Source organism: Hemiscyllium ocellatum, chromosome 45, assembly GCF_020745735.1.
Source record: "Hemiscyllium ocellatum isolate sHemOce1 chromosome 45, sHemOce1.pat.X.cur, whole genome shotgun sequence".
Classification (NCBI taxonomy): domain Eukaryota; kingdom Metazoa; phylum Chordata; class Chondrichthyes; order Orectolobiformes; family Hemiscylliidae; genus Hemiscyllium; species Hemiscyllium ocellatum.
Genome location: NC_083445.1, coordinates 24,303,706 through 24,323,993, shown reverse-complemented (window position 1 = coordinate 24,323,993; position 20,288 = coordinate 24,303,706). Strand labels below are relative to the sequence as shown.

The window sequence follows — 20,288 nt, the reverse complement described above, 5'->3', positions numbered from 1 at the left end:
CTTTTGCTCTGTTACTGGTTGGTGTGTAATATTGGTTTCAATCTGTCCTGCACGTTGTTACAGGGTGGTGTGTAATGTTGGTGTCGATCTGTCCTGCACGCTGTTACAGGGTGGTGTGTAATGTTGGTGTCGATCTGTCGTGCACACTTTTACAGATTGGTGTGTAATGATGGTGTCGATCTGTCCTGCGCACTGTTACAGAGTGGTGTCGATCTGTCCTGTACGCTGTTGCAGGGTGGGGTGTAATGTTGGTGTCGATCTGTTGTGCACACTGTTACAGGGTGATGTGTAATGTTGGTGTCGATCTGTCCTGCACACTGTTACAGTGTGGGGTGTAATGTTGGTGTCAATCTGTCCTGCGCACTGTTACAGAGTGGTGTCGATCTGTCCTGTACGCTGTTGCAGGGTGGGGTGTAATGTTGGTGTCGATCTGTCCTGCACACTGTTACAGTTTGGTGTGTAATATTGTTGTCGATCTGTCCTGCACACAGTTACAGGGTGTGGTGTAATGTTGCTGTCGATCTGTCCTGCACACTGTTACAGGTTTGGGTGGATCGTTGGTGTTGATCTGTCCTGCACTCTCTTACAAAATGGGATGTAATTTTGATGTTGATCTCCCCTGCACGCTATTACACGTTGGTGTGTAATGTCAGTGTCAATCTGTTCTGCACACTGTTACAGGGTGGTGTCGATCTGTCCTGCACACTGTTACAGGGTGGGGTGTAATGGTTGTGTCGGTCTGTCCTGCACGCTGTTACAGGTTGGTGTGTAATGTTGGGTTCGATCTGTCCTGCACACTGTTACAGAGTGGTGTGTAATGCTGGTGTCGATCTGTCCTGCACACTGTTACAGGGTGGTGTCACTCTGTTCTGCACGCTGTTACAGGGTGGGGTATAATATTGGTGTCGATCTGTCCTGCACACTGTTACAGGGTGGTGTCACTCTGTTCTGCACGCTGTTACAGGGTGGGGTATAATATTGGTGTCGATCTGTCCTGCACACTGTTACAGGGTCGGACATAATGTTGGTGTCGATCTGTCATGCACGCTGATAAAGGGTAGGGTGTAATGTTGGTGTCGATCTGTCCGGCACAATATTACAGGGTGGTGTGTAAAGTTGGTGTCAATCTGTCCTGCACATTTTAACAGGGTCATTTGTAATATTGGTGTCAATCTGTCCTGCACGCTGTTACAGTGTAGCGTGTCATGTTGGTGTCAATCTGTCTTGTGCTCTGTTACTGGTTGGTGTGTAATATTGGTTTGATCTGTCCTGCACGCTGTTACAGGGTGGTGTGTAATGTTGGTGTCGATCTGTCTTGTGCTGTGTTACAGGTTTGTGTGTAATATTGTTGTCGATCTGTCTTGCACACTGTTACAGGGTGGTGTTGATCTGTCCTGTACTCTCTTACAGAATGGGGTGTAATTTTGGTGTTGATCTCTCCTGCACGCTATTACAGGGTGGTGTGTAATGTCAGTGTCGATCTGTTCTGCACACTGTTACAGGGTGGTGTCGATCTGTCCTGCACGCTGTTACAGGGTGGGGTGTAATGGTTGTGTCGGTCTGTCTTGCACGCTGTTACAGGTTGGTGGGTAATGTTGGGTTCAATCTGTCCTGCACACTGTAACAGGGTCAGGTGTAATGTCAGTGTCGATCTGTCCTGCACACTGTTACAGAGTGGTGTCGATCTGTCCTGCACGCTGTTACAGGGTGGTATGTAATGCTGGTGTCAATCTGTCCTGCACACTGTTACAGGGTGGGGTGTAATGTTGGTGTCAATCTGTCCTGCACACTGTTACAGGGTGGGGTGTAATGTTGGTGTCAATCTGCCCTGCACACTGTTACAGGGTGGGGTGTAAAGTTGGTGTTGATCTGCCCTGCACACTGTTACAGGGTGGGGTGTAATGTTGGTGTCGATCTGCCCTGCACACTGTTACAGGGTGGGGTGTAATGTTGGTGTCACTCTGCCCTGCACACTGTTACAGGGTGGGGTGTAATGTTGGTGTCGATCTGTCCTGCACACTGTTACAGGGTGGGGTGTAATGTTGGTGTTGATCTGCCCTGCACACTGTTACAGGGTGGGGTGTAATGTTGGTGTCACTCTGCCCTGCACACTGTTACAGGGTGGGGTGTAATGTTGGTGTCGATCTGTCCTGCACACTGTTACAGGGTGGGGTGTAATGTTGGTGTCACTCTGCCCTGCACACTGTTACAGGGTGGGGTGTAATGTTGGTGTCACTCTGCCCTGCACACTGTTACAGGGTGGGGTGTAATGTTGGTGTCGATCTGCCCTGCACACTGTTACAGGGTGGGGTGTAATGTTGGTGTCGATCTGCCCTGCACACTGTTACAGGGTGGGGTGTAATGTTGGTGTCGATCTGCCCTGCACACTGTTACAGGGTGGGGTGTAATGTTGGTGTCACTCTGCCCTGCACACTGTTACAGGGTGGGGTGTAATGTTGGTGTCACTCTGCCCTGCACACTGTTACAGGGTGGGGTGTAATGTTGGTGTCACTCTGTCCTGCACACTGTTACAGGGTGGGGTGTAATGTTGGTGTCACTCTGCCCTGCACACTGTTACAGGGTGGGGTGTAATGTTGGTGTCGATCTGCCCTGCACACTGTTACAGGGTGGGGTGTAATGTTGGTGTCGATCTGCCCTGCACACTGTTACAGGGTGGGGTGTAATGTTGGTGTCGATCTGCCCTGCACACTGTTACAGGGTGGGGTGTAATGTTGGTGTCACTCTGTCCTGCACACTGTTACAGGGTGGGGTGTAATGTTGGTGTCGATCTGCCCTGCACACTGTTACAGGGTGGGGTGTAATGTTGGTGTCACTCTGTCCTGCACACTGTTACAGGGTGGGGTGTAATGTTGGTGTCGATCTGCCCTGCACACTGTTACAGGGTGGGGTGTAATGTTGGTGTCACTCTGTCCTGCACACTGTTACAGGGTGGGGTGTAATGTTGGTGTCGATCTGCCCTGCACACTGTTACAGGGTGGGGTGTAATGTTGGTGTCACTCTGTCCTGCACACTGTTACAGGGTGGGGTGTAATGTTGGTGTCGATCTGCCCTGCACACTGTTACAGGGTGGGGTGTAATGTTGGTGTCGATCTGCCCTGCACACTGTTACAGGGTGGGGTGTAATGTTGTTGTCGATCTGCCCTGCACACTGTTACAGGGTGGGGTGTAATGTTGGTGTCGATCTGCCCTGCACACTGTTACAGGGTGGGGTGTAATGTTGGTGTCACTCTGTCCTGCACACTGTTACAGGGTGGGGTGTAATGTTGGTGTCACTCTGTCCTGCACACTGTTACAGGGTGGGGTGTAAAGTTGGTGTTGATCTGCCCTGCACACTGTTACAGGGTGGGGTGTAATGTTGGTGTCACTCTGTCCTGCACACTGTTACAGGGTGGGGTGTAATGTTGGTGTCGATCTGCCCTGCACACTGTTACAGGGTGGGGTGTAATGTTGGTGTCACTCTGTCCTGCACACTGTTACAGGGTGGGGTGTAATGTTGGTGTCGATCTGCCCTGCACACTGTTACAGGGTGGGGTGTAATGTTGGTGTTGATCTGCCCTGCACACTGTTACAGGGTGGGGTGTAATGTTGGTGTCGATCTGCCCTGCACACTGTTACAGGGTGGGGTGTAATGTTGGTGTCCCTCTGTCCTGCACACTGTTACAGGGTGGGGTGTAATGTTGGTGTTGATCTGCCCTGCACACTGTTACAGGGTGGGGTGTAATGTTGGTGTCACTCTGTCCTGCACACTGTTACAGGGTGGGGTGTAATGTTGGTGTCACTCTGTCCTGCACACTGTTACAGGGTGGGGTGTAAAGTTGGTGTTGATCTGCCCTGCACACTGTTACAGGGTGGGGTGTAATGTTGGTGTCACTCTGTCCTGCACACTGTTACAGGGTGGGGTGTAATGTTGGTGTCACTCTGCCCTGCACACTGTTACAGGGTGGGGTGTAATGTTGGTGTCGATCTGCCCTGCACACTGTTACAGGGTGGGGTGTAATGTTGGTGTCACTCTGCCCTGCACACTGTTACAGGGTGGGGTGTAATGTTGGTGTCGATCTGCCCTGCACACTGTTACAGGGTGGGGTGTAATGTTGGTGTCACTCTGTCCTGCACACTGTTACAGGGTGGGGTGTAATGTTGGTGTCACTCTGCCCTGCACACTGTTACAGGGTGGGGTGTAATGTTGGTGTCACTCTGCCCTGCACACTGTTACAGGGTGGGGTGTAATGTTGGTGTCGATCTGCCCTGCACACTGTTACAGGGTGGGGTGTAATGTTGGTGTCGATCTGCCCTGCACACTGTTACAGGGTGGGGTGTAATGTTGGTGTCACTCTGTCCTGCACACTGTTACAGGGTGGGGTGTAATGTTGGTGTCGATCTGCCCTGCACACTGTTACAGGGTGGGGTGTAATGTTGGTGTCACTCTGCCCTGCACACTGTTACAGGGTGGGGTGTAATGTTGGTGTCCCTCTGTCCTGCACACTGTTACAGGGTGGGGTGTAATGTTGGTGTCACTCTGTCCTGCACACTGTTACAGGGTGGGGTGTAATGTTGGTGTCCCTCTGTCCTGCACACTGTTACAGGGTGGGGTGTAATGTTGGTGTCACTCTGCCCTGCCCCCTGGATTCTGGAGTTGCGGAGTGAATGTTCCATGGGAACGATGCTGCCTGATTCTGGCACTCTGCCCATCCCCTCCTCCTCCTCTCTCCTGACCACCCTGAGCATCTGACCCATTCATCCCTCCAACGTCAGGCATTTACTGATTCACTTTAATATATTTGAACTCCCCAAGATAACGTTAGTTCCCACCACCCACCTTTAATCCACAAGGGATTTGATGCTGCAAGAAAGCTTCTATTATTTTGCCAAAGAAAGCTGGCAGTTATCCTGCCTGCTTTGTGGAATTTCTCTTGCCGAGCTGAACAGAACCCTGTTTGAAGCCTTGGTTTGGTTGGGAATTCCTGCTCCATCTGCTTGAGGGTTGGCAGCTTGTACAGCTGCAGATTTCGGGCCCGGTTTGCAATGGGTGAACTGTTAGAATGTGATTCATCTGTTCCTGGAAAGACTGGAATTAACCAAGTGATGTTATAGTTTGCATCAGACTCCATGCCCCTGACCCTTCCCTGCACATGGAACACTGGTGCATTTGTATCCAGTTTCTGCTGCCCCCTTCCTTTCTCTCCCCACACCTCTCCTTTTCACTCCCACCTTCTGTCCCTGCACTCTGCCCTCCTCTGGGGAATTTGCGTTTGAGTTTAAACAGACCCAAATAAAAACAGCGTTGTTCCTGTCAGTGTGTTTCGAGCTCTGTGAAATGGCACTGAAAATTTCCAGATTCAGAAACGTCAGAGTATTGAGATGATGTTGTCATTGAGAGTTACCTGTGAACGGTTTATGACTGTTTACCTGTAGCTAAAGCCCAGTCATTTTTAATAAAGAATAATTATTTCATACAGAAACCGGGTCTGTCCTTTCTGTTAACCTGGGTCTGATAGTCAGGCAACGTGAAGATTTACGTGGATAAAGCCTCTTTTGTTTATCTTGGTGCTAGGCTGCTTTTATTTCGGCCAAACCTTTGCAGAGGAATTCTGTCATAACTCAGATGTTTTCCAGGTTTGACCTCCCAGTGAGGGATCGGGCTCCAAGCTGGGCTAACGGCTCTCTGAGACGTTGCAGTATGCTTGGCCAGTTTACCAGCCCTGGCCCTCTCACCAGACAGAAACACAAATCAAACAAACTGCAGATGCTGGAAACCCGAAACAAAACCAGAAACTCTGCTGGAAAAGCTCGGCACGTCTGGCAGTGTCTGTGGAGAGAAACCAGAGTTAAGGTTTCAGGTCAAGTGACCCTTACTCAGAGTCTTCTACAAATTAGAGGGAACAGGTCACTCATTGTCAGCTTTATCCCTTGTACACAGCTTTGTACCTTTCAAACCTGCTATCTTTCCGACGTCTGTGTTCTGGCTGTCGGGTTTAGCAGAGGTTTCCCGAGGACACGATCCAGTGTTTAGTTAAACCTGCCCAGTGCGTGGCCTCACTTTGTCTGTTGTGTCTGGTTAATGGGAAGATGAGAAGCGAGGGTTGGGAAGGACAGGAGGAGGTATCTATAACATCCCCTCCCGCCCACCCCCCACCTGGTGTACAGTGAACGGCTGGGTCTTGTCCATCTTCTTGCAGCCCTTCAGATTCAGTGGCTCAGTCAATAGCACTCCCACCTCTGAGACACAAAATGGTAGGTTTGATGCCTCACTCCAGGCCTGAAGGGGGTGGGTTTGATAACCCACTCCAGGCCTGAAGGGGGTGGGTTTGATACCCCACTCCAGGCCTGAAGGGGGTGGGTTTGATGCCTCACTCCAGGCTTGAAGGGGGGGGGGTTTGATACCCAACCCCAGGCCTGAAGGCTGTGCCCCCCTTGGGATGCTGAAGGGTCCTGTATTCTCGGAGGGTCCTGTATCTCAGATGAGACATGGAAACTGTCTGTCCATTTAGGCTGCACAGCAAGATCCCGTGGCCCACAGAGGATCAAGGCAGGGACACCCCCTCCCCCCACCAAACCCAGCTTGTGGAATCTTGTTATGTGCCAGTTGGCTGCTGCACATCGACATTGACGGCATCAGCTGTAATGTGCTTCAGAGACCTGGTGGTTGTCCGGAATGTGAGTCTACATTTGACCTCTGCCCCCTTAGTGACTGTTCCTCCAGCCATTTCCTGTAGGCCACCTTCTGCTGAACTCCTTCGGTAAAACCTCTCGATCATTCGGCCTTGGCTTCTCCCCAGTCACTTGGAGTGATGTTCTTGTCCATGAGCACACCCTCCCATTGTGCGCCTTGTTAATCCTCAAGGTAACAGAATGATCTGAGCAGACCCCGTGGCTTGTCTGATCGGTGAGAACTTACCTTCCAATTGGTGCTGAACGAATAGATGACAGTGACTTGGGGGGACGGGGGGTGAGTATTGAGGAGAGTTGGGGTTTGTCTGGTAACACCCCAGATGTTATAAAGGCAGGCGGTATGGCAGAGGCTTTTTAAAGGGTGGAGCCAGCCCGTCTGAGAGCGGATTCAGATTAGGATCATGTGGGGTAAAACACTGTGGCAGGATTAACAAACTCGCCTCCCTCCCGAGTGCTGACGTTTCAGGATTTGACAGCAGTTCAGCTACTGATCCATCAGGAACGCTATTCCGTGGAATTCCGCAGCCTTCCACACACCCTCCTCGTTTGGCTGCTATCCATCTCCCTATCCCTTTCACAACCTCAATCCCCATGATATCTCTCTCACTCTCCACACACACACACACACACACCCACACCCACACCCACACCCACACACCCACACACACACTCACATACACACACCCACACATATACACACACACACACATATATACACACATACACACACACGCGTACACACACACATATACACACACACATATATACACGCACACGCACACACACACGCGCACACGCGTGCACACACACACACACACCCACACATACACGCACATATATACACCCAGACACATACACACGCGCGCACACACACATATATACACACACATATATACACACACACACATATATACACACACACACACACACACACGGAGTGTTTGATGGAGAAAATGTGCAAAAGGCTTTTCTTTCTGTCTAAGCTGGTAGAAGAAGCTTTACTGGCTGTTTAAGAGAGTAGAGGGAGCTTTACTTTCTGTAGAGAGGTGCTTCATTTTCGTTTAGGAGAGTAGATGCAGCTTTACTCTGTATCTAACCCCATGCTGTCCATGTCCTGGGACTATTTGATGGGGACAGTGTCGAGTGTCGAGAGTTTAAAAGACTTGGGAGGTGGGGGGAAGCTTTATTGCAAAGTTCAGACCCTGAGCCAATAGGTTTGTGCATTTTAGTTCTGTCCTCAGTGTTGCTGTTTTCTGCCCCTGATTGTTAGTTAATTCCAGTCATCGGGTTGCTTCAGAGCTGCTGTTTTGTTTTGTTTTCACCCAGAGTCCGATGTTTGTGAAAGGATACCGGTGACTGCGTCTCCAGAGGGTGCCCAGGATCCCAGGGCAGAGGCCAGTGAGATACAACCCAACACCGCGGAGCCAGTGGGCCCAGCCAATGAGAGCCTCACTAGGTACCTCCCATCCTCCGGTGGATCTCAGAGCCTTGCCAGTAGCCATGTGGACTATGGTGGTTCTGCCACATGCCCAGTCAGCCTGGCATCCTGGTCCACCCAGACTCTGGGCGCTGGTGCAACCTCAACGACTCGGGGCACCGTGGAGGAGGGCGCGATCTGGTACAACCCCATCCCAGAGGAAGGCCACCAGGTACGGCCACCCCAGAGACGGAAGACCAGCCGGGCACAGTGGTACGTGGAGGTGCCCTCCCCAACGGGCGCTGGGCCCCCTGCCAGCGACAGGGCGGGGCAGCATGGTGGTGTTGATGCTGTGTCGGCTGGCACTGACACAGTGCAGGAGCAGCGGGTAGCGAGGTGTGCTACCAGGTCATCGCCTCCATCCACCCACCGTCCCTCGGTGCCAGTCGCTTGTGTATCGTGGAGCGGGGGTCAGACAGGGAGCAGTGCACAGAAACGCGCAGGTGAGCAGCAACTCCGATGCACGCGTTCCCCAATAACCTCCGGCCCTCTCCACAACAGGATCTGGGCCCAGTGTCGACAATGACAGCAGCCACCGATAAACAGCGGGCACTGTTGGGAATGCTGTGTGAGGTTAAAAATCCGTAGGATGGGGGCCAGACCCTTATTTATTACCCTTCTCTAACTCTCCACAGTGGAGAGAAGAGGCTCCCGCATTGCTGTGTGTCTGGAATCACATGTAGGACAGCTTCCTTCTCAAAACGACATTAGTGAAACGGATGGGTTTTTCCAATAGTTCAGAGAATCTTGACAGTGTGGAAGCAGGGCATGTGCCACCACCCAGGCCCATCAACCTCGGCTAGCCCTGTAACCCAGCATTTCACAGCGTTAACACACCTAGCCTGATACAGCTCTAAACATCCCTGATACTGTGGGCATGTTCCCATGGCTAACCCACCCTGACCTACACATCCCTGACACTGTCGGTAAGTTCCCAAGGCTAGCCCACCCTGACCTGCATGACCCTGATACTGTGGGCACGTTGCCAAGGCTAACCCACCCTGACCTGCATATCCCTGACACTGTGGGCACGTTCCCATGGCTAACCCACCCTGACCTGCACATCCCTGACACTGTGGGTAAGTTCCCAAGGCTAACCCACCCTGACCTGCACATCCCTGACACTGTGGGTAAGTTTTTGCCCTCCTGATTTCCCTCTAAAGTATACCCTACTTCCTTTATACTCTTCTAAGGATTCACTTGATCTATCCTGTCTATACCTGACATATGCTTCCTTCTTTTTCTTAACCAAACCCTCAATTTCTTTAGTCATCCAGCATTCCCTATACCTACCAGCCTTCCCTTTCACCCTGACAGGAATATACTTTCTCTGGAGTCTTGTTATCTCATTTCTGAAGGCTTCCCATTTTCCAGTCGTCCCTTTTCCTGCGAACATCTGCCTCCAATCAGCTTTCAAAAGTCCTTGCCTAATACCGTCAAAATTGGCCTTTCTCTAATTTAGAACTTCAACTTATAGATCTGGTCTATCCTTTTCCATCAGTTTTTTTTTACTCAGCGAGTCGTGAGTTCATGGAATGCCCTGCCAGTAGCAGTGGTAGACTCTCCCTCTTTATGGGCATTTAAACGGGCATTGGATAGGCATATGGAGGAAAGTGGGCTAGTGTAGGTTAGGTGGGCTTGGATCGGCGCAACATCGAGGGCCGAAGGGCCTGTACTGCGCTGTATTTTTCTATGTTCTATGTTCTATGAATCTTTAACACTATGGCAGTCCCAGTTTATGTTTGGAAAGTTAAAATCCCCTACCATAACTACCCCATTATTCTTACAGATAGCTGAGATCTCCTTCCAAGTTTGTTTCTCAATTTCCCTCTGACTATTAGGGGGTCTATAATACAATCCCAATAAGGTGATCATCCCTTTCTTATTTCTCAGTTCCACCCAAATAACTTCCCTGGATATATTTCCGGGAATATCCTCTCTCAGCACAGCTGTAATGCTATCATAGAACATAGAACATAGAAAAATACAGCACAGTATCACTTATCAAAAATGTCACTCCCCCTCCTCTCTTGCCTCCTTTTCTATCCTTCCTGTAGCATTTGTATCCTGGAACATTAAGCTGCCAGTCCTGTCCATCCCTGAGCCATGTTTCCGTAATTGCTATGATATCCCAGTCCCATTATCCTAACCATACCCTGAGTTCATCTGCCTTCCCTGTTAAGCCCCTTGCATTGAAGTAAATGCAGTTTAATTTATTAGTCCTCCCTTGTCCCTGCCTGCCCTGACTGTTTGAGTCACTTCTGCTCCCTGCTGTACACGTCTCAGATCGATCTCTATCCTCACTATCTCCATGGCCCCCCCCCAACCTTACTAGTTTACATCCTCCCAAGCAGTTCTAGCAAATTTCCCTGCCAGTATATCAGTCCCCTTCCAATTTAGGTGCAATCCATCCTTCTTGTATAGGTCACTTCTACCCCAAAAGAGATTCCAATGATTCAAAATGTGAATCCTTCTCCCATACACCAGCTCCTCAGCCATGCATTCATCTGCTCTATCTTCCTATTCCTGCCCTCACTAGCTCATAGCACTGGGAATAATCCAGATATTACTACCCTTGAGGACCTCCTTTTTAAATTTCTGCCTAACTCTCTGTAATCTCCCTTCAGAATCACAACCTTTTCCCTTCCTATATCGTTGGTTCCAATCTGGGCAATCACCTCTTGCTGGCCCCTCTCCCCCATGAGAACATTCTGCACCCGCTCTGAAACATCCTTGATCCTGGCACCAGGGAAACAACACACCATCTGCTTTTTCTCTGCTGGCCACAGAAATGTCTGCCTGTACCTCGGACTACAGAATCCCCTAACAGAATTGATCTCTTGGAAGTCAACATGACCTCCTTCCACCTATCCCACCTCCATTGCCCCTCCCCCTAGTCCCTCCTCCCTACCTTTTATCTTAGCCTGCTTGGCTCTCTCTCTCTTATTCCTGATGAAGGGCTTATGCTCGAAACGTCGAATTCTCTATTCCTGAGATGCTGCCTGGCCTGCTGTGCTTTGACCAGCAACACATTTGCAACATTACATTAGAACCAGTCTCAATACCAGAAACGTGGCTGTTCATGCTACGTTCCCCTGAGAATCCACCATCCCCTACATTTTCCAAAACAGCATACCTGTTTGAAATGGGTATGTCCACAAAAGACTCCTGCACTGGCTGCTTACCTCTCTTACCCTTCCTGGAGTTAACCCATCAATGTGACTGTATCTGAGACTTTCTCCCCTTTCTATAACTGCCATCCATCATATACTATTGCAAATTCCTCATCGCTTTTATCTGTCTCTCCAACTGATCCACTCGATCTGATAAGATTCGCATCCAACAGCATTTATGGCAGATATAATCCGCAGTATCCCTTAAACTCTCTTTAGACGCTCACATCTGACAAGAAGTACATATCACTGCAAAGGCCATTTTTGCTCCTTCACAATCTACAGACCCAGAAAATAACACCGTCTTATTCCTCTACAAACACTGCCCCAGGTTAAATTAATAGCTATGGCTTATATGTTAAGTTTAACGAAGAGACTTGCCTCCAAAAACATATAATCAAGAAAGAACCCACTGTACTCACTACTGCAGCCTTTCTCTTGGACAGACTTAAAACAATAATTAACTTATCTGATTCTGTGCTGTGAACTTCGCCCAAACAGGTTCCTCCAAGATGAGTTGTGAATTTCACTGTTTGTTAATTTTCCCAGATGCACTCCGATGTCCAGCGATACACAAATTCAAACAGCAAAGGCGGTTACTGTGCAGGTTCTCTCTCTCTCTCTCCCTCTCTCCCTCTCTCCTGCACTGTCCTCACCATGTGATTCCTTTGTCTGCTCTTCTCCCTGTTAAACTGCTGTTGTTTTGACTAATTTTTCCAAAGCTCCAAAACAATTCCTCAGAGATTTTCCCCCTGCCCCGTGTCTTGGAGTCTCTCACACAGGGTGACAGCCTTCCTGCATTCAGCCTGGTGATTCCTGTTGAGAATTCAGTTTTGAGTTTGTTCCCTTCCCCTCTCTGTGTAGATGAGGTCATGGTGGATGGTCCCATAGCCCAGTTTGTAATACTGGCTCTCGGCTCAGGCTGGATTTGCACAGCCCATGGGTTTGGCAGATTTCAGGGGCCGTGATAGGGTGTGGGTGGGGTTTGAGGTGGAGAATGTACCGGATTGCTGGGGTTAGACAGGTGGGAAGGTCAATGCGATTAGGATTGGTTGAAGGGTAGTTGGGTTTAGGGTGGATTGGTGGGTTTGGGGATTAGGGTGGGTTGGGGGGTTGAAGTTAGGGTGGGTTGAGGACAGGTTAGGATGAGGGTGAATTGATGGGGGTTTGGATTAGGGTGCATTGAGGGGGTGTGGGGATTATGGTGGGGTGAGGAGGTGTTGGGATTAGGGTGGGTTGGGAGATGGTTGGGATTAGGGTGGGTTGAGGGAATTGGGATTAGGATGGGGTGAGGGGTATTGGGTTTAGTGGTTTGAGGGGAATTAGGATTAAGGTAGGTTGAGGGGGTGTTGGGAGGAGGGTGGGTTGAGGGAATTGGGATTAGGATTGGGTGAGGGGGTGTTGGGTTTAGTGGTTTGAGGGGAATTAGGATTAAGGTAGGTTGAGGGGGTGTTGGGGTTAGTGTGGGTTGAGGGGGTGTTGGGAGGAGGGTGGGTTGAGGGGGTGTTGGGATTAAGGTGGGTTGAAGGGGTTTTGGGATTGGGGTGGGTTGAGTGGTTGTTGGGATTATGGTTGGTTGAGGGGGTGTTGGGATTATGGTTGGTTGAGGGGGTGTTGGGTTTAGAGTGGGTTGAGGGGGTATTGGGATTAGGGTGGGTTGAGGGAGTGTTGGGATTAAGGTGGGTTGAAGGGGTTTTGGGATTGGGGTGGGTTGAGTGGTTGTTGGGATTATGGTTGGTTGAGGGGGTGTTGGGATTATGGTTGGTTGAGGGGGTGTTGGGTTTAGAGTGGGTTGAGGGGGTATTGGGATTAGGGTGGGTTGAGGGAGTGTTGGGATTAAGGTGGGTTGATGGATTGTTGGGATTAGGGTGCGTTGAGGGGGTGTTGTGGTTAGGGTGAGTTGACGGGGTGTTGGGATTAAGTTGGGGTGAGGGCATGTTGGGATTAGGGTGGAGTGAGGGGTGTTGGGAGGAGGGTGGGTTGAGGGGGTGTTGGTATTAGAGTGGGTTGAGGGGAATTGGGATTAGGGTAGGTTGAAGGGGTGTTGGGAATAGGGTGGGTTGAGGGGGTATTGGGATCAGGGTGAGTTGGGGGGTGTTGGGATCAGGGTGGTTGGTGGGTATTGGGATCAGGCTGAGTTGAGCGGTGTTGGGATCAGGGTGGGTTGGGGGATGTTGAGGTTAGGATGTGTTGAGGGGCCTTACGGTTAGATGGGCTGAAGGGTGTCTTTCTGAAATGATCTCCTCTGTTCTCCTAACAGACGCAGCAGAAGAGAGGCCCGAGATCGGCAGGGGGAGGTCTCCACCGTCACCGTCGACAACGAGTCCTGGGCCGCCCAAGAAGATGCCCGGGGCCAGGCGCTCGTTGTCGGACCGGGTCAAGTCCCCAGGCACTGTGCGGCGCCTCTCCATCAAGATGAAGAAGCTGCCGGAGCTGAGACGCAAACTGAGCCTGAGGGGTTCTCCACGGGGCGGCCGCCAGGCTGGAGACACAGGGAGGCCTCCATCCCCTCCCTCATCCCCAGCCTCGAGTATCTCACCATCTGTCTCCAACGTACTGTGCCGCTACCACCTGGACAGCAGCGTCTCGGCCCGAGGGAGTCTGTGGCCCCGAGCCAAGCTAACACGGAGAGCCAGCACCAAGACCCTGGGCCGGCCTGGTTACCTGAGCGACGGTGACTCCCCTGAGCTGCAGGCTAGGCCTAGGCCTCAGACCGGGAGTGATGCCCAAGGCCCCGGACCACCAGGTACGGACAGCCCAAGGCTGGACCCATCCGCCTTCCGGCCATACGATGGAGGAGGGGGTGGGGGTGAACAGCAGCGAGGCCTACGGCACCTCTCTGGCCTCATCAACGTGCGGCTGTATGGGGTGGAGCTTCCCCGGGCTGGTCCAGCTGATATCTGCTGTGCCATCCAGGTGGACTCGGTTAGCAAGGCCCGCACCGCTGCCCTCAGCTGCCGCCGTGGCCCTTTCCTGGGTCTTGACCACACCTTCAACCTGGAGCTGGAACGTTCCCGCCTCCTCACACTGCTGCTCTTCAGCTGGGACCCAGCCTCAGCCCGGAACCGACTCTGCTGCCAAGGCACTGCTGCACTTCCACCGCTCTTCACAGGTACCACTCTCCGGGATCCTCCTTTCCCCAATCTTCACCCTCTCCCCAATCCTCATCCATTCTCCAATTATTATGCTATCCCCTTCCCAAAGGGCCACCTAATCCCTCCACTTTTCACAGGTCCCGCTCTCCGGGATCCCTCTGTACTCCGGGATCCCCCTCTTCCCATCAACATCCTCTTCCCAACGTCATCCTTTCCCCATCACCATCCTTTCCCCAATCTCCATCTTTTCCCCAATCTCCATTTCCCCAATCTTCATCTTTTCCCCAATCTCTATCCTTTCCCCATTTTCCATCTTTTCCCCAATCTCTATCCTTTCCCTAATCTCTATCTTTTCCCCAATCTCTATCCTTTCCCTAATCTCCATCTTTTCCCCAATCTCTATCCTTTCCCCAACCTTCATCCTTTCCCCATTTTCCATCTTTTCCCCAATCTCTATCCTTTCCCCAATCTCTATCCTTTCCCCCATCTCCATCCTTTCTCCAATCTTTATCCCTTTCCCTTCCCAAGGGGCCACCCTGACAGCCCCACTCTTCACAGTTGCTGCTCCTTGGCCTCCATCCTGGGGGTGTGCCCACACCATTTCTCACTTGGTGAGGGGCCATTCAGCCCATCAAATCCCCTCTGCCATGCTGGGATGACTGTCACCCTCCGTTTTTTTTTTGCCAAGTGTCCCCGAGTACATTTTGCTTCCCCATCATCTGTTGATGTGAAACAGAAAGAGAAAGGGCTGGAGAAGCCTCAGCAGGTCTTGGTGAATTGGAGATCCCTGGAATTGTTACAGGGCAGGCAGAGGCTATTCAGCCCATCGCACCAGGACTGATTCAGTTACCTGGAGCCAATCTCCTGTCTCTTACCCATATCTCTCTGCACTGTTATTATTCCAATAACCATCCAGTGCCTCTCAGTTGAGCATATCTCCACTTGCTGAGTGAAAATGTGAAAATCTATTCTGTCCAACTCGCTCATAATTTTGAAAGCTTTGATCAGACCTCCTCTAGGCCTTTGTCTCTCAAAGGAATCTGTTTACATTTTAATTTCCAGCCTGAGGTTTGGATTATTAATCGAGCTACAGTACCTTTATGCCACCACTCCCCCTTACCTTGCAACTCCAAAGACTGTTCTCCTAAACCATGACTTGTATTTGGAATCGAAATGTTAATTCTGTTTCTCTCTCCACAGGCACAGCCTGTGAGTTTCAGATTTCCAGCATCTACAGTGGTTTTTTATCTGTTGGTCTTTGTTGTTTAAAAAAAAAACCCTTTTCCCAGCTTACCCCGTCGTTTCAGGGAGTTTCAAACTTTAGATGAAGATGTTTTTCAAAATGCCACTCTGTAAAGGTCCGATTCCTGTCCAATGCTCCCTTGTTTAGTTCTTCCAGAACAGGTTTGAGGAGGCAGAATGGCGTCCTCGTGTTCCCGTGTTCCCCTTTGAAAACCCTGCAGAGTGTGCTGGAATGATATGTGTCTGCCTCTGTCAGTGAAATCAGCCAGGGGCCACTGGGTAACACTGACTGCCAGGAACCCTGACCAATTCACCCCCTTCTCTGACCCTGCATTCACAGGAGCTACGTCACTTACATCCAAAATGGCATTTCAGCTGTGATGTCCTGGCTTTGAGTCAATTTCTTAATTGCTAGCACTGACCTAGGGAAAGATGATTAATCGCCTCGTCAATAGCCATGCTCTGGCAAGCATTTAAGGAGATATTTCAGAATTCCTGAGACTGAGAAAGTCTTTAAGAGGCGTACACACCATCCATGACTAACTCAGGAAATGAAGATATTATGAAATTGAAAGTAACAGTATATATAATTATAAAGGTGATAAACAGGATAGGAAATTGTATAGAATATAACATGCGTGACTAGGAGTTAACGAGGGAGAAATTAGAGTACAAGAGAAAGCTAACTAGAAATGAAAAAACATGCAGTTAGAATTTCTACAGGTACCTTGCAAAGTTATAGAGTAATTAAGGTGAGTATTCGTCCTCTAGAGAATGAATCTGGGGAATTAAAAATGGGAGATGAGTAAGTATGAATGAATTGCACCAAAGTTTTGTGTCAAAGGTCTAAGAAACATTCTAGAAATAATTATCAAGTGGTGAAAGGAAGGGAGGAGCTTAAAACAGTTAAAATCGCAAAGGGATACCTATTGGAAACAAAAGCTGACAAAGTGTTTAGCATGCCTGCCCTCATTGCTCAGCCCTTTGAGTGCAGGAGTTGGGATGTCATGTTGAGTTTGTACAGGACCTGCTGTAGGAAGGGGGTTATTAGACTGGAAAGGGTTCAGTCCAGCATGTTGATGGGAATGGAGGATTTGAGTTATAAGGAGAGGCTTGATAAGCTGGGGCTTTTTTCACTGGAGTGTAGGAGGCCGAGGGTGACCTTACTGAGGTTTCCAAAATCATGAGGGGTATAGACAAGGTGAATGGCAGGTGTCTTTCCCCGAGGGTGGGGGAGTTCAAACAAGAGAGAAGCAAGATTTAAACGAGACCATGGGGCCAACTTTTTCACACACAGAGTGGTTTGTGTGTGGAATGAACTTTCTGAGGAAGTGGTGGATGCAGATAGTTACAATGTTTAAAAGAAGTTTAGATAAGTTCATGAATAGGAAAGGTTTGGAGGAATATGGGCCGAGCACAGGGAGGTGGGACTGGTTCAGTTTGGGATTACGGTCGGTATGAACTGGTTGGACCGGAGGGTCTGTTTCCGTGCTGTATGACTCAATGACTCTTTAAGTGTTATCCAAGGTGGATCAGTGAGTAACGTTCCTCATTTGGCTCTGAGTTAGAGATTCCTTTTGTAGAGAGAGATGGGGTAAATATCACTTCACTGCTAATTCAGAGGAGCAACAGGGAACGTCAGTTCAAAGCCCCACCACACCAGCTGCTGGATTTAAATTCTATTAAGTTAGAAATCACACCACACCAGGTTATGGTCCAACAGGTTTATTTGGCAGCACTAGCTTTCAGAGCGTTGTTCCTTTATCAGGTGGTTGTTCGTGAAGAAGCGGCGCTCTGAAAGCTAGTGCTTCCAGATAAACCTGTTGGACCATAACCTGGTGTGGTGTGATTTCTAACTTTGTCCACCCCAGTCCAACACCAGCTCCTCCACATCTTAAATTCTCTTGCCGTTCTTTGAGGAGTTAGCAAGTAATATAGACAAAGGCGAACCTGTTAATGTGGTTTGCTTCAATTTTTCAGAAGACAATGTGCCTCATCGAAGATTATTACACAAAGTAAGAGGTGTAAGTAGGTAAGACGGTTAACAGATAGGTCTACAAAACCTATCAGACCATAGGGCTGCTCTGTCATTAGAGAGAGAGAGAGATGGTTTTTGGTAGTTTAACCCGAGGGTCACCATGCCCCTGGCAAGGGTCAGAGGTTAAGGAAGTGTAGTATCCTCAGCCACAGTGGGGATTGAACCCACATTGTTGGCACCAATGTGCATTGCCATCCAGCCATCCAGCCAATTGGGCTAATGGACCCCTGGCTGGAGGAATAGGGATGGGGTAAATGAATGGGAAAATTGGTAGCAACTTGATCACCCCAGTGTGGGGACTGTGTGAAAATTGCCTGCTTTTGGCAGAAAGTATAAGCAAAGCATCTAGAATGGATGCTGGGAAGCTCGTTCCCCTCCCATTAAACACAGAGATAAGGAGGGGTTCTTTATTCCAGGGTCATGAGTGAGATGAGTGCAAAGTCAATGACCACTTTCTAAAGTGAGAGGTAAATAGATAATGAGAGAGCCAGCAGTTAGTTTGTTTTGGGGGAAGTGGGTGCAGGGGACGTTAGACATGCAGATGGGATTGAGACTTCAATCTCCTTGAGCAGATTGAGTATTTGCCCGGTCCATATTCCGGTTTTGTTCACAGATTTGTACACCCCATGGTAAAGGCCCCTTTGTAACTGCCCTTGAATTGAGTTGCCGTGGATCTGGAGTCAGTGACTGTCTAAGGAAGGCAGATTTCCTTCCCTAACGTAATGGATGGACGTGAGGATTACGAGCTTTCGGTTCCAGCCTTCTTTTTCATCAGTTGAAACAGTTTGAATTGCAATTTAGCAGCTGCTGTGGTGGGATTTGAACCTGCCTTCCCTGCTGTGGCTCTGAATTACCATGGCAGTGACATTGCCCCCACGCCTGTACAGGTGTCAAATGAGGGTCTTTACTCCCTGGGGAAGATGGGGAAAAGGCTGGAGATTGGCACTGAATAATGATGCTCATTATGAAGAGCCAGCGCAGTCCCGAGGGGCTGAATGGCCTGACTCTGTGCTGTAACAAGTTTGGTGTTCTGTACTGCAGGATTCCAAGGTCCTCTCTCTCTGATAGAACTCCTTGCTCTGCCGGATCCTGCCCACCCCCCCCTTGCTTAAACAGAAATTGAATAGGATCCAGCTGTGTGTCAGGAATGAAATTATGTTTCCCATAAATGGGAACGTTTATCAAGTTTGTTGCTCGCGATGTTCCCATTGAGAAGGCCGTTCCTTGCTGACACTGTATGAAAAGCGACAGATATAAAAGAATCTGGTGCATGATAGTGTTTGGGAGTTAGCTGCTGCCCTCCAGCACAGCCTCTCAGGTTGTTTGCAAGAGGTTACAGGAGCGTAGTGAATGGGTTCTTGTCATGTCCTGCCGGAAAGGAAGCGATTTTAATTCCTTCCGTCATTCCAAAATATCGCTGTGGAAATTGCAGAAGTCCAGCTCCCCGCTGCCAATTTGGGGATGAAACATAATTGTGCTGGGCCTAACTGCTGATCATTTGAACCCTGAGAGGAAGCTCTCTGATTTGCCAAGTCCTGTTTACTCCTTGTAGGGTAAAGGATTACAGAGCTACTTCCTCCTCGAAGTCAGCAGCTGTTACTGGGCTTGACCTCTCCACACCCTCAGATATACAGGGCAGTAACAACAGCATGCGTTGTTTATGGAGATTGCATCCTCTTCCACAGGGTTTCAAAAGGGCTAACTCCTCGATTTAATTTGCCTCGGTATCTCCCAGCAAGTATTAGTGGGGAGATTTCTCACTCAGCAGTTAATGCCCAGAGAGTTGCTGGAATGTGAGAGGCTGGAATTCTGTTGGATGAGATCAGACACTTGGACCTCGTGATTGTTTTGGTTTACATTCACAATATGAGTTGCCGCTTTCTAGGGGAGCATTTACTAACCAGCCTCTGGGGAAGAATATCTGTGGTCCTTGGGTGTAGTGAACCTCCCTTAGGGAGGGAGTTCCCTAATTTTGACCCAGCAACACTGAAGGAACAGCGATATATATTCCAAGTCAGGATGGTGAGTGGGTTGGAGGGGGACATGCAGATGCAAGTGTTGCCGTGTATCAGCTGCCTTTGTCCCTGTAGATACTAGCGGTCGTGGTTTTGGAAGGTACTATCTAGGGATCTTTGGTGAATTTCTGCAATGCATCTTGTAGATTGTACATACTGCTGCCATTGAGCATCAGTGGTGTTTGTAGATATGGTGTCAATCAAGTATTGCCCAGTAAGTGGGGAATATTCCACCACGCTCCTGAATTGTATCTTTGTTGATGATGGACAGATACTGGGGGAGTCAAATGGGAATTACTTATTGCAGCGTTGCCAGGCTCTGACCTGTTCTTGTAGCCTCAGTATTTCTATGGCTTGTCCAGTTCATTTTCTGGATAATGGTATCCCCCAGGATATTGATAGTCAGGAAACTGTGATGCCAATGAATGTTTGATGTGAATGCTACTTGCCACTTGCTAGCCCAAGCCTGGATATTGCCCAGCCCTGTTTGTATTTGAACATGGATTGCTCCAGTATCTGAGGAGTAGAGATGGCTGCCCTTATGATGGAGGGAAGTTC

The 20,288-nt window shown here is 49.6% G+C and overlaps 1 protein-coding gene across 1 annotated transcript in view; it reads left to right on the top strand.

Annotated features, from left to right (window-relative positions):
- The window catches only part of LOC132835883 (rho GTPase-activating protein SYDE1), an 81,701-nt gene that overhangs the window by 33,094 nt on the left and 28,319 nt on the right, over window positions 1-20,288 (top strand). Inside the window, exons 2-3 of the mRNA XM_060854980.1 lie at window positions 8,017-8,610; window positions 13,601-14,452. Of these exons, the coding sequence (XP_060710963.1) occupies window positions 8,017-8,610; window positions 13,601-14,452 (1,446 nt within the window). The remainder of the gene's footprint in view (window positions 1-8,016; window positions 8,611-13,600; window positions 14,453-20,288) is intronic.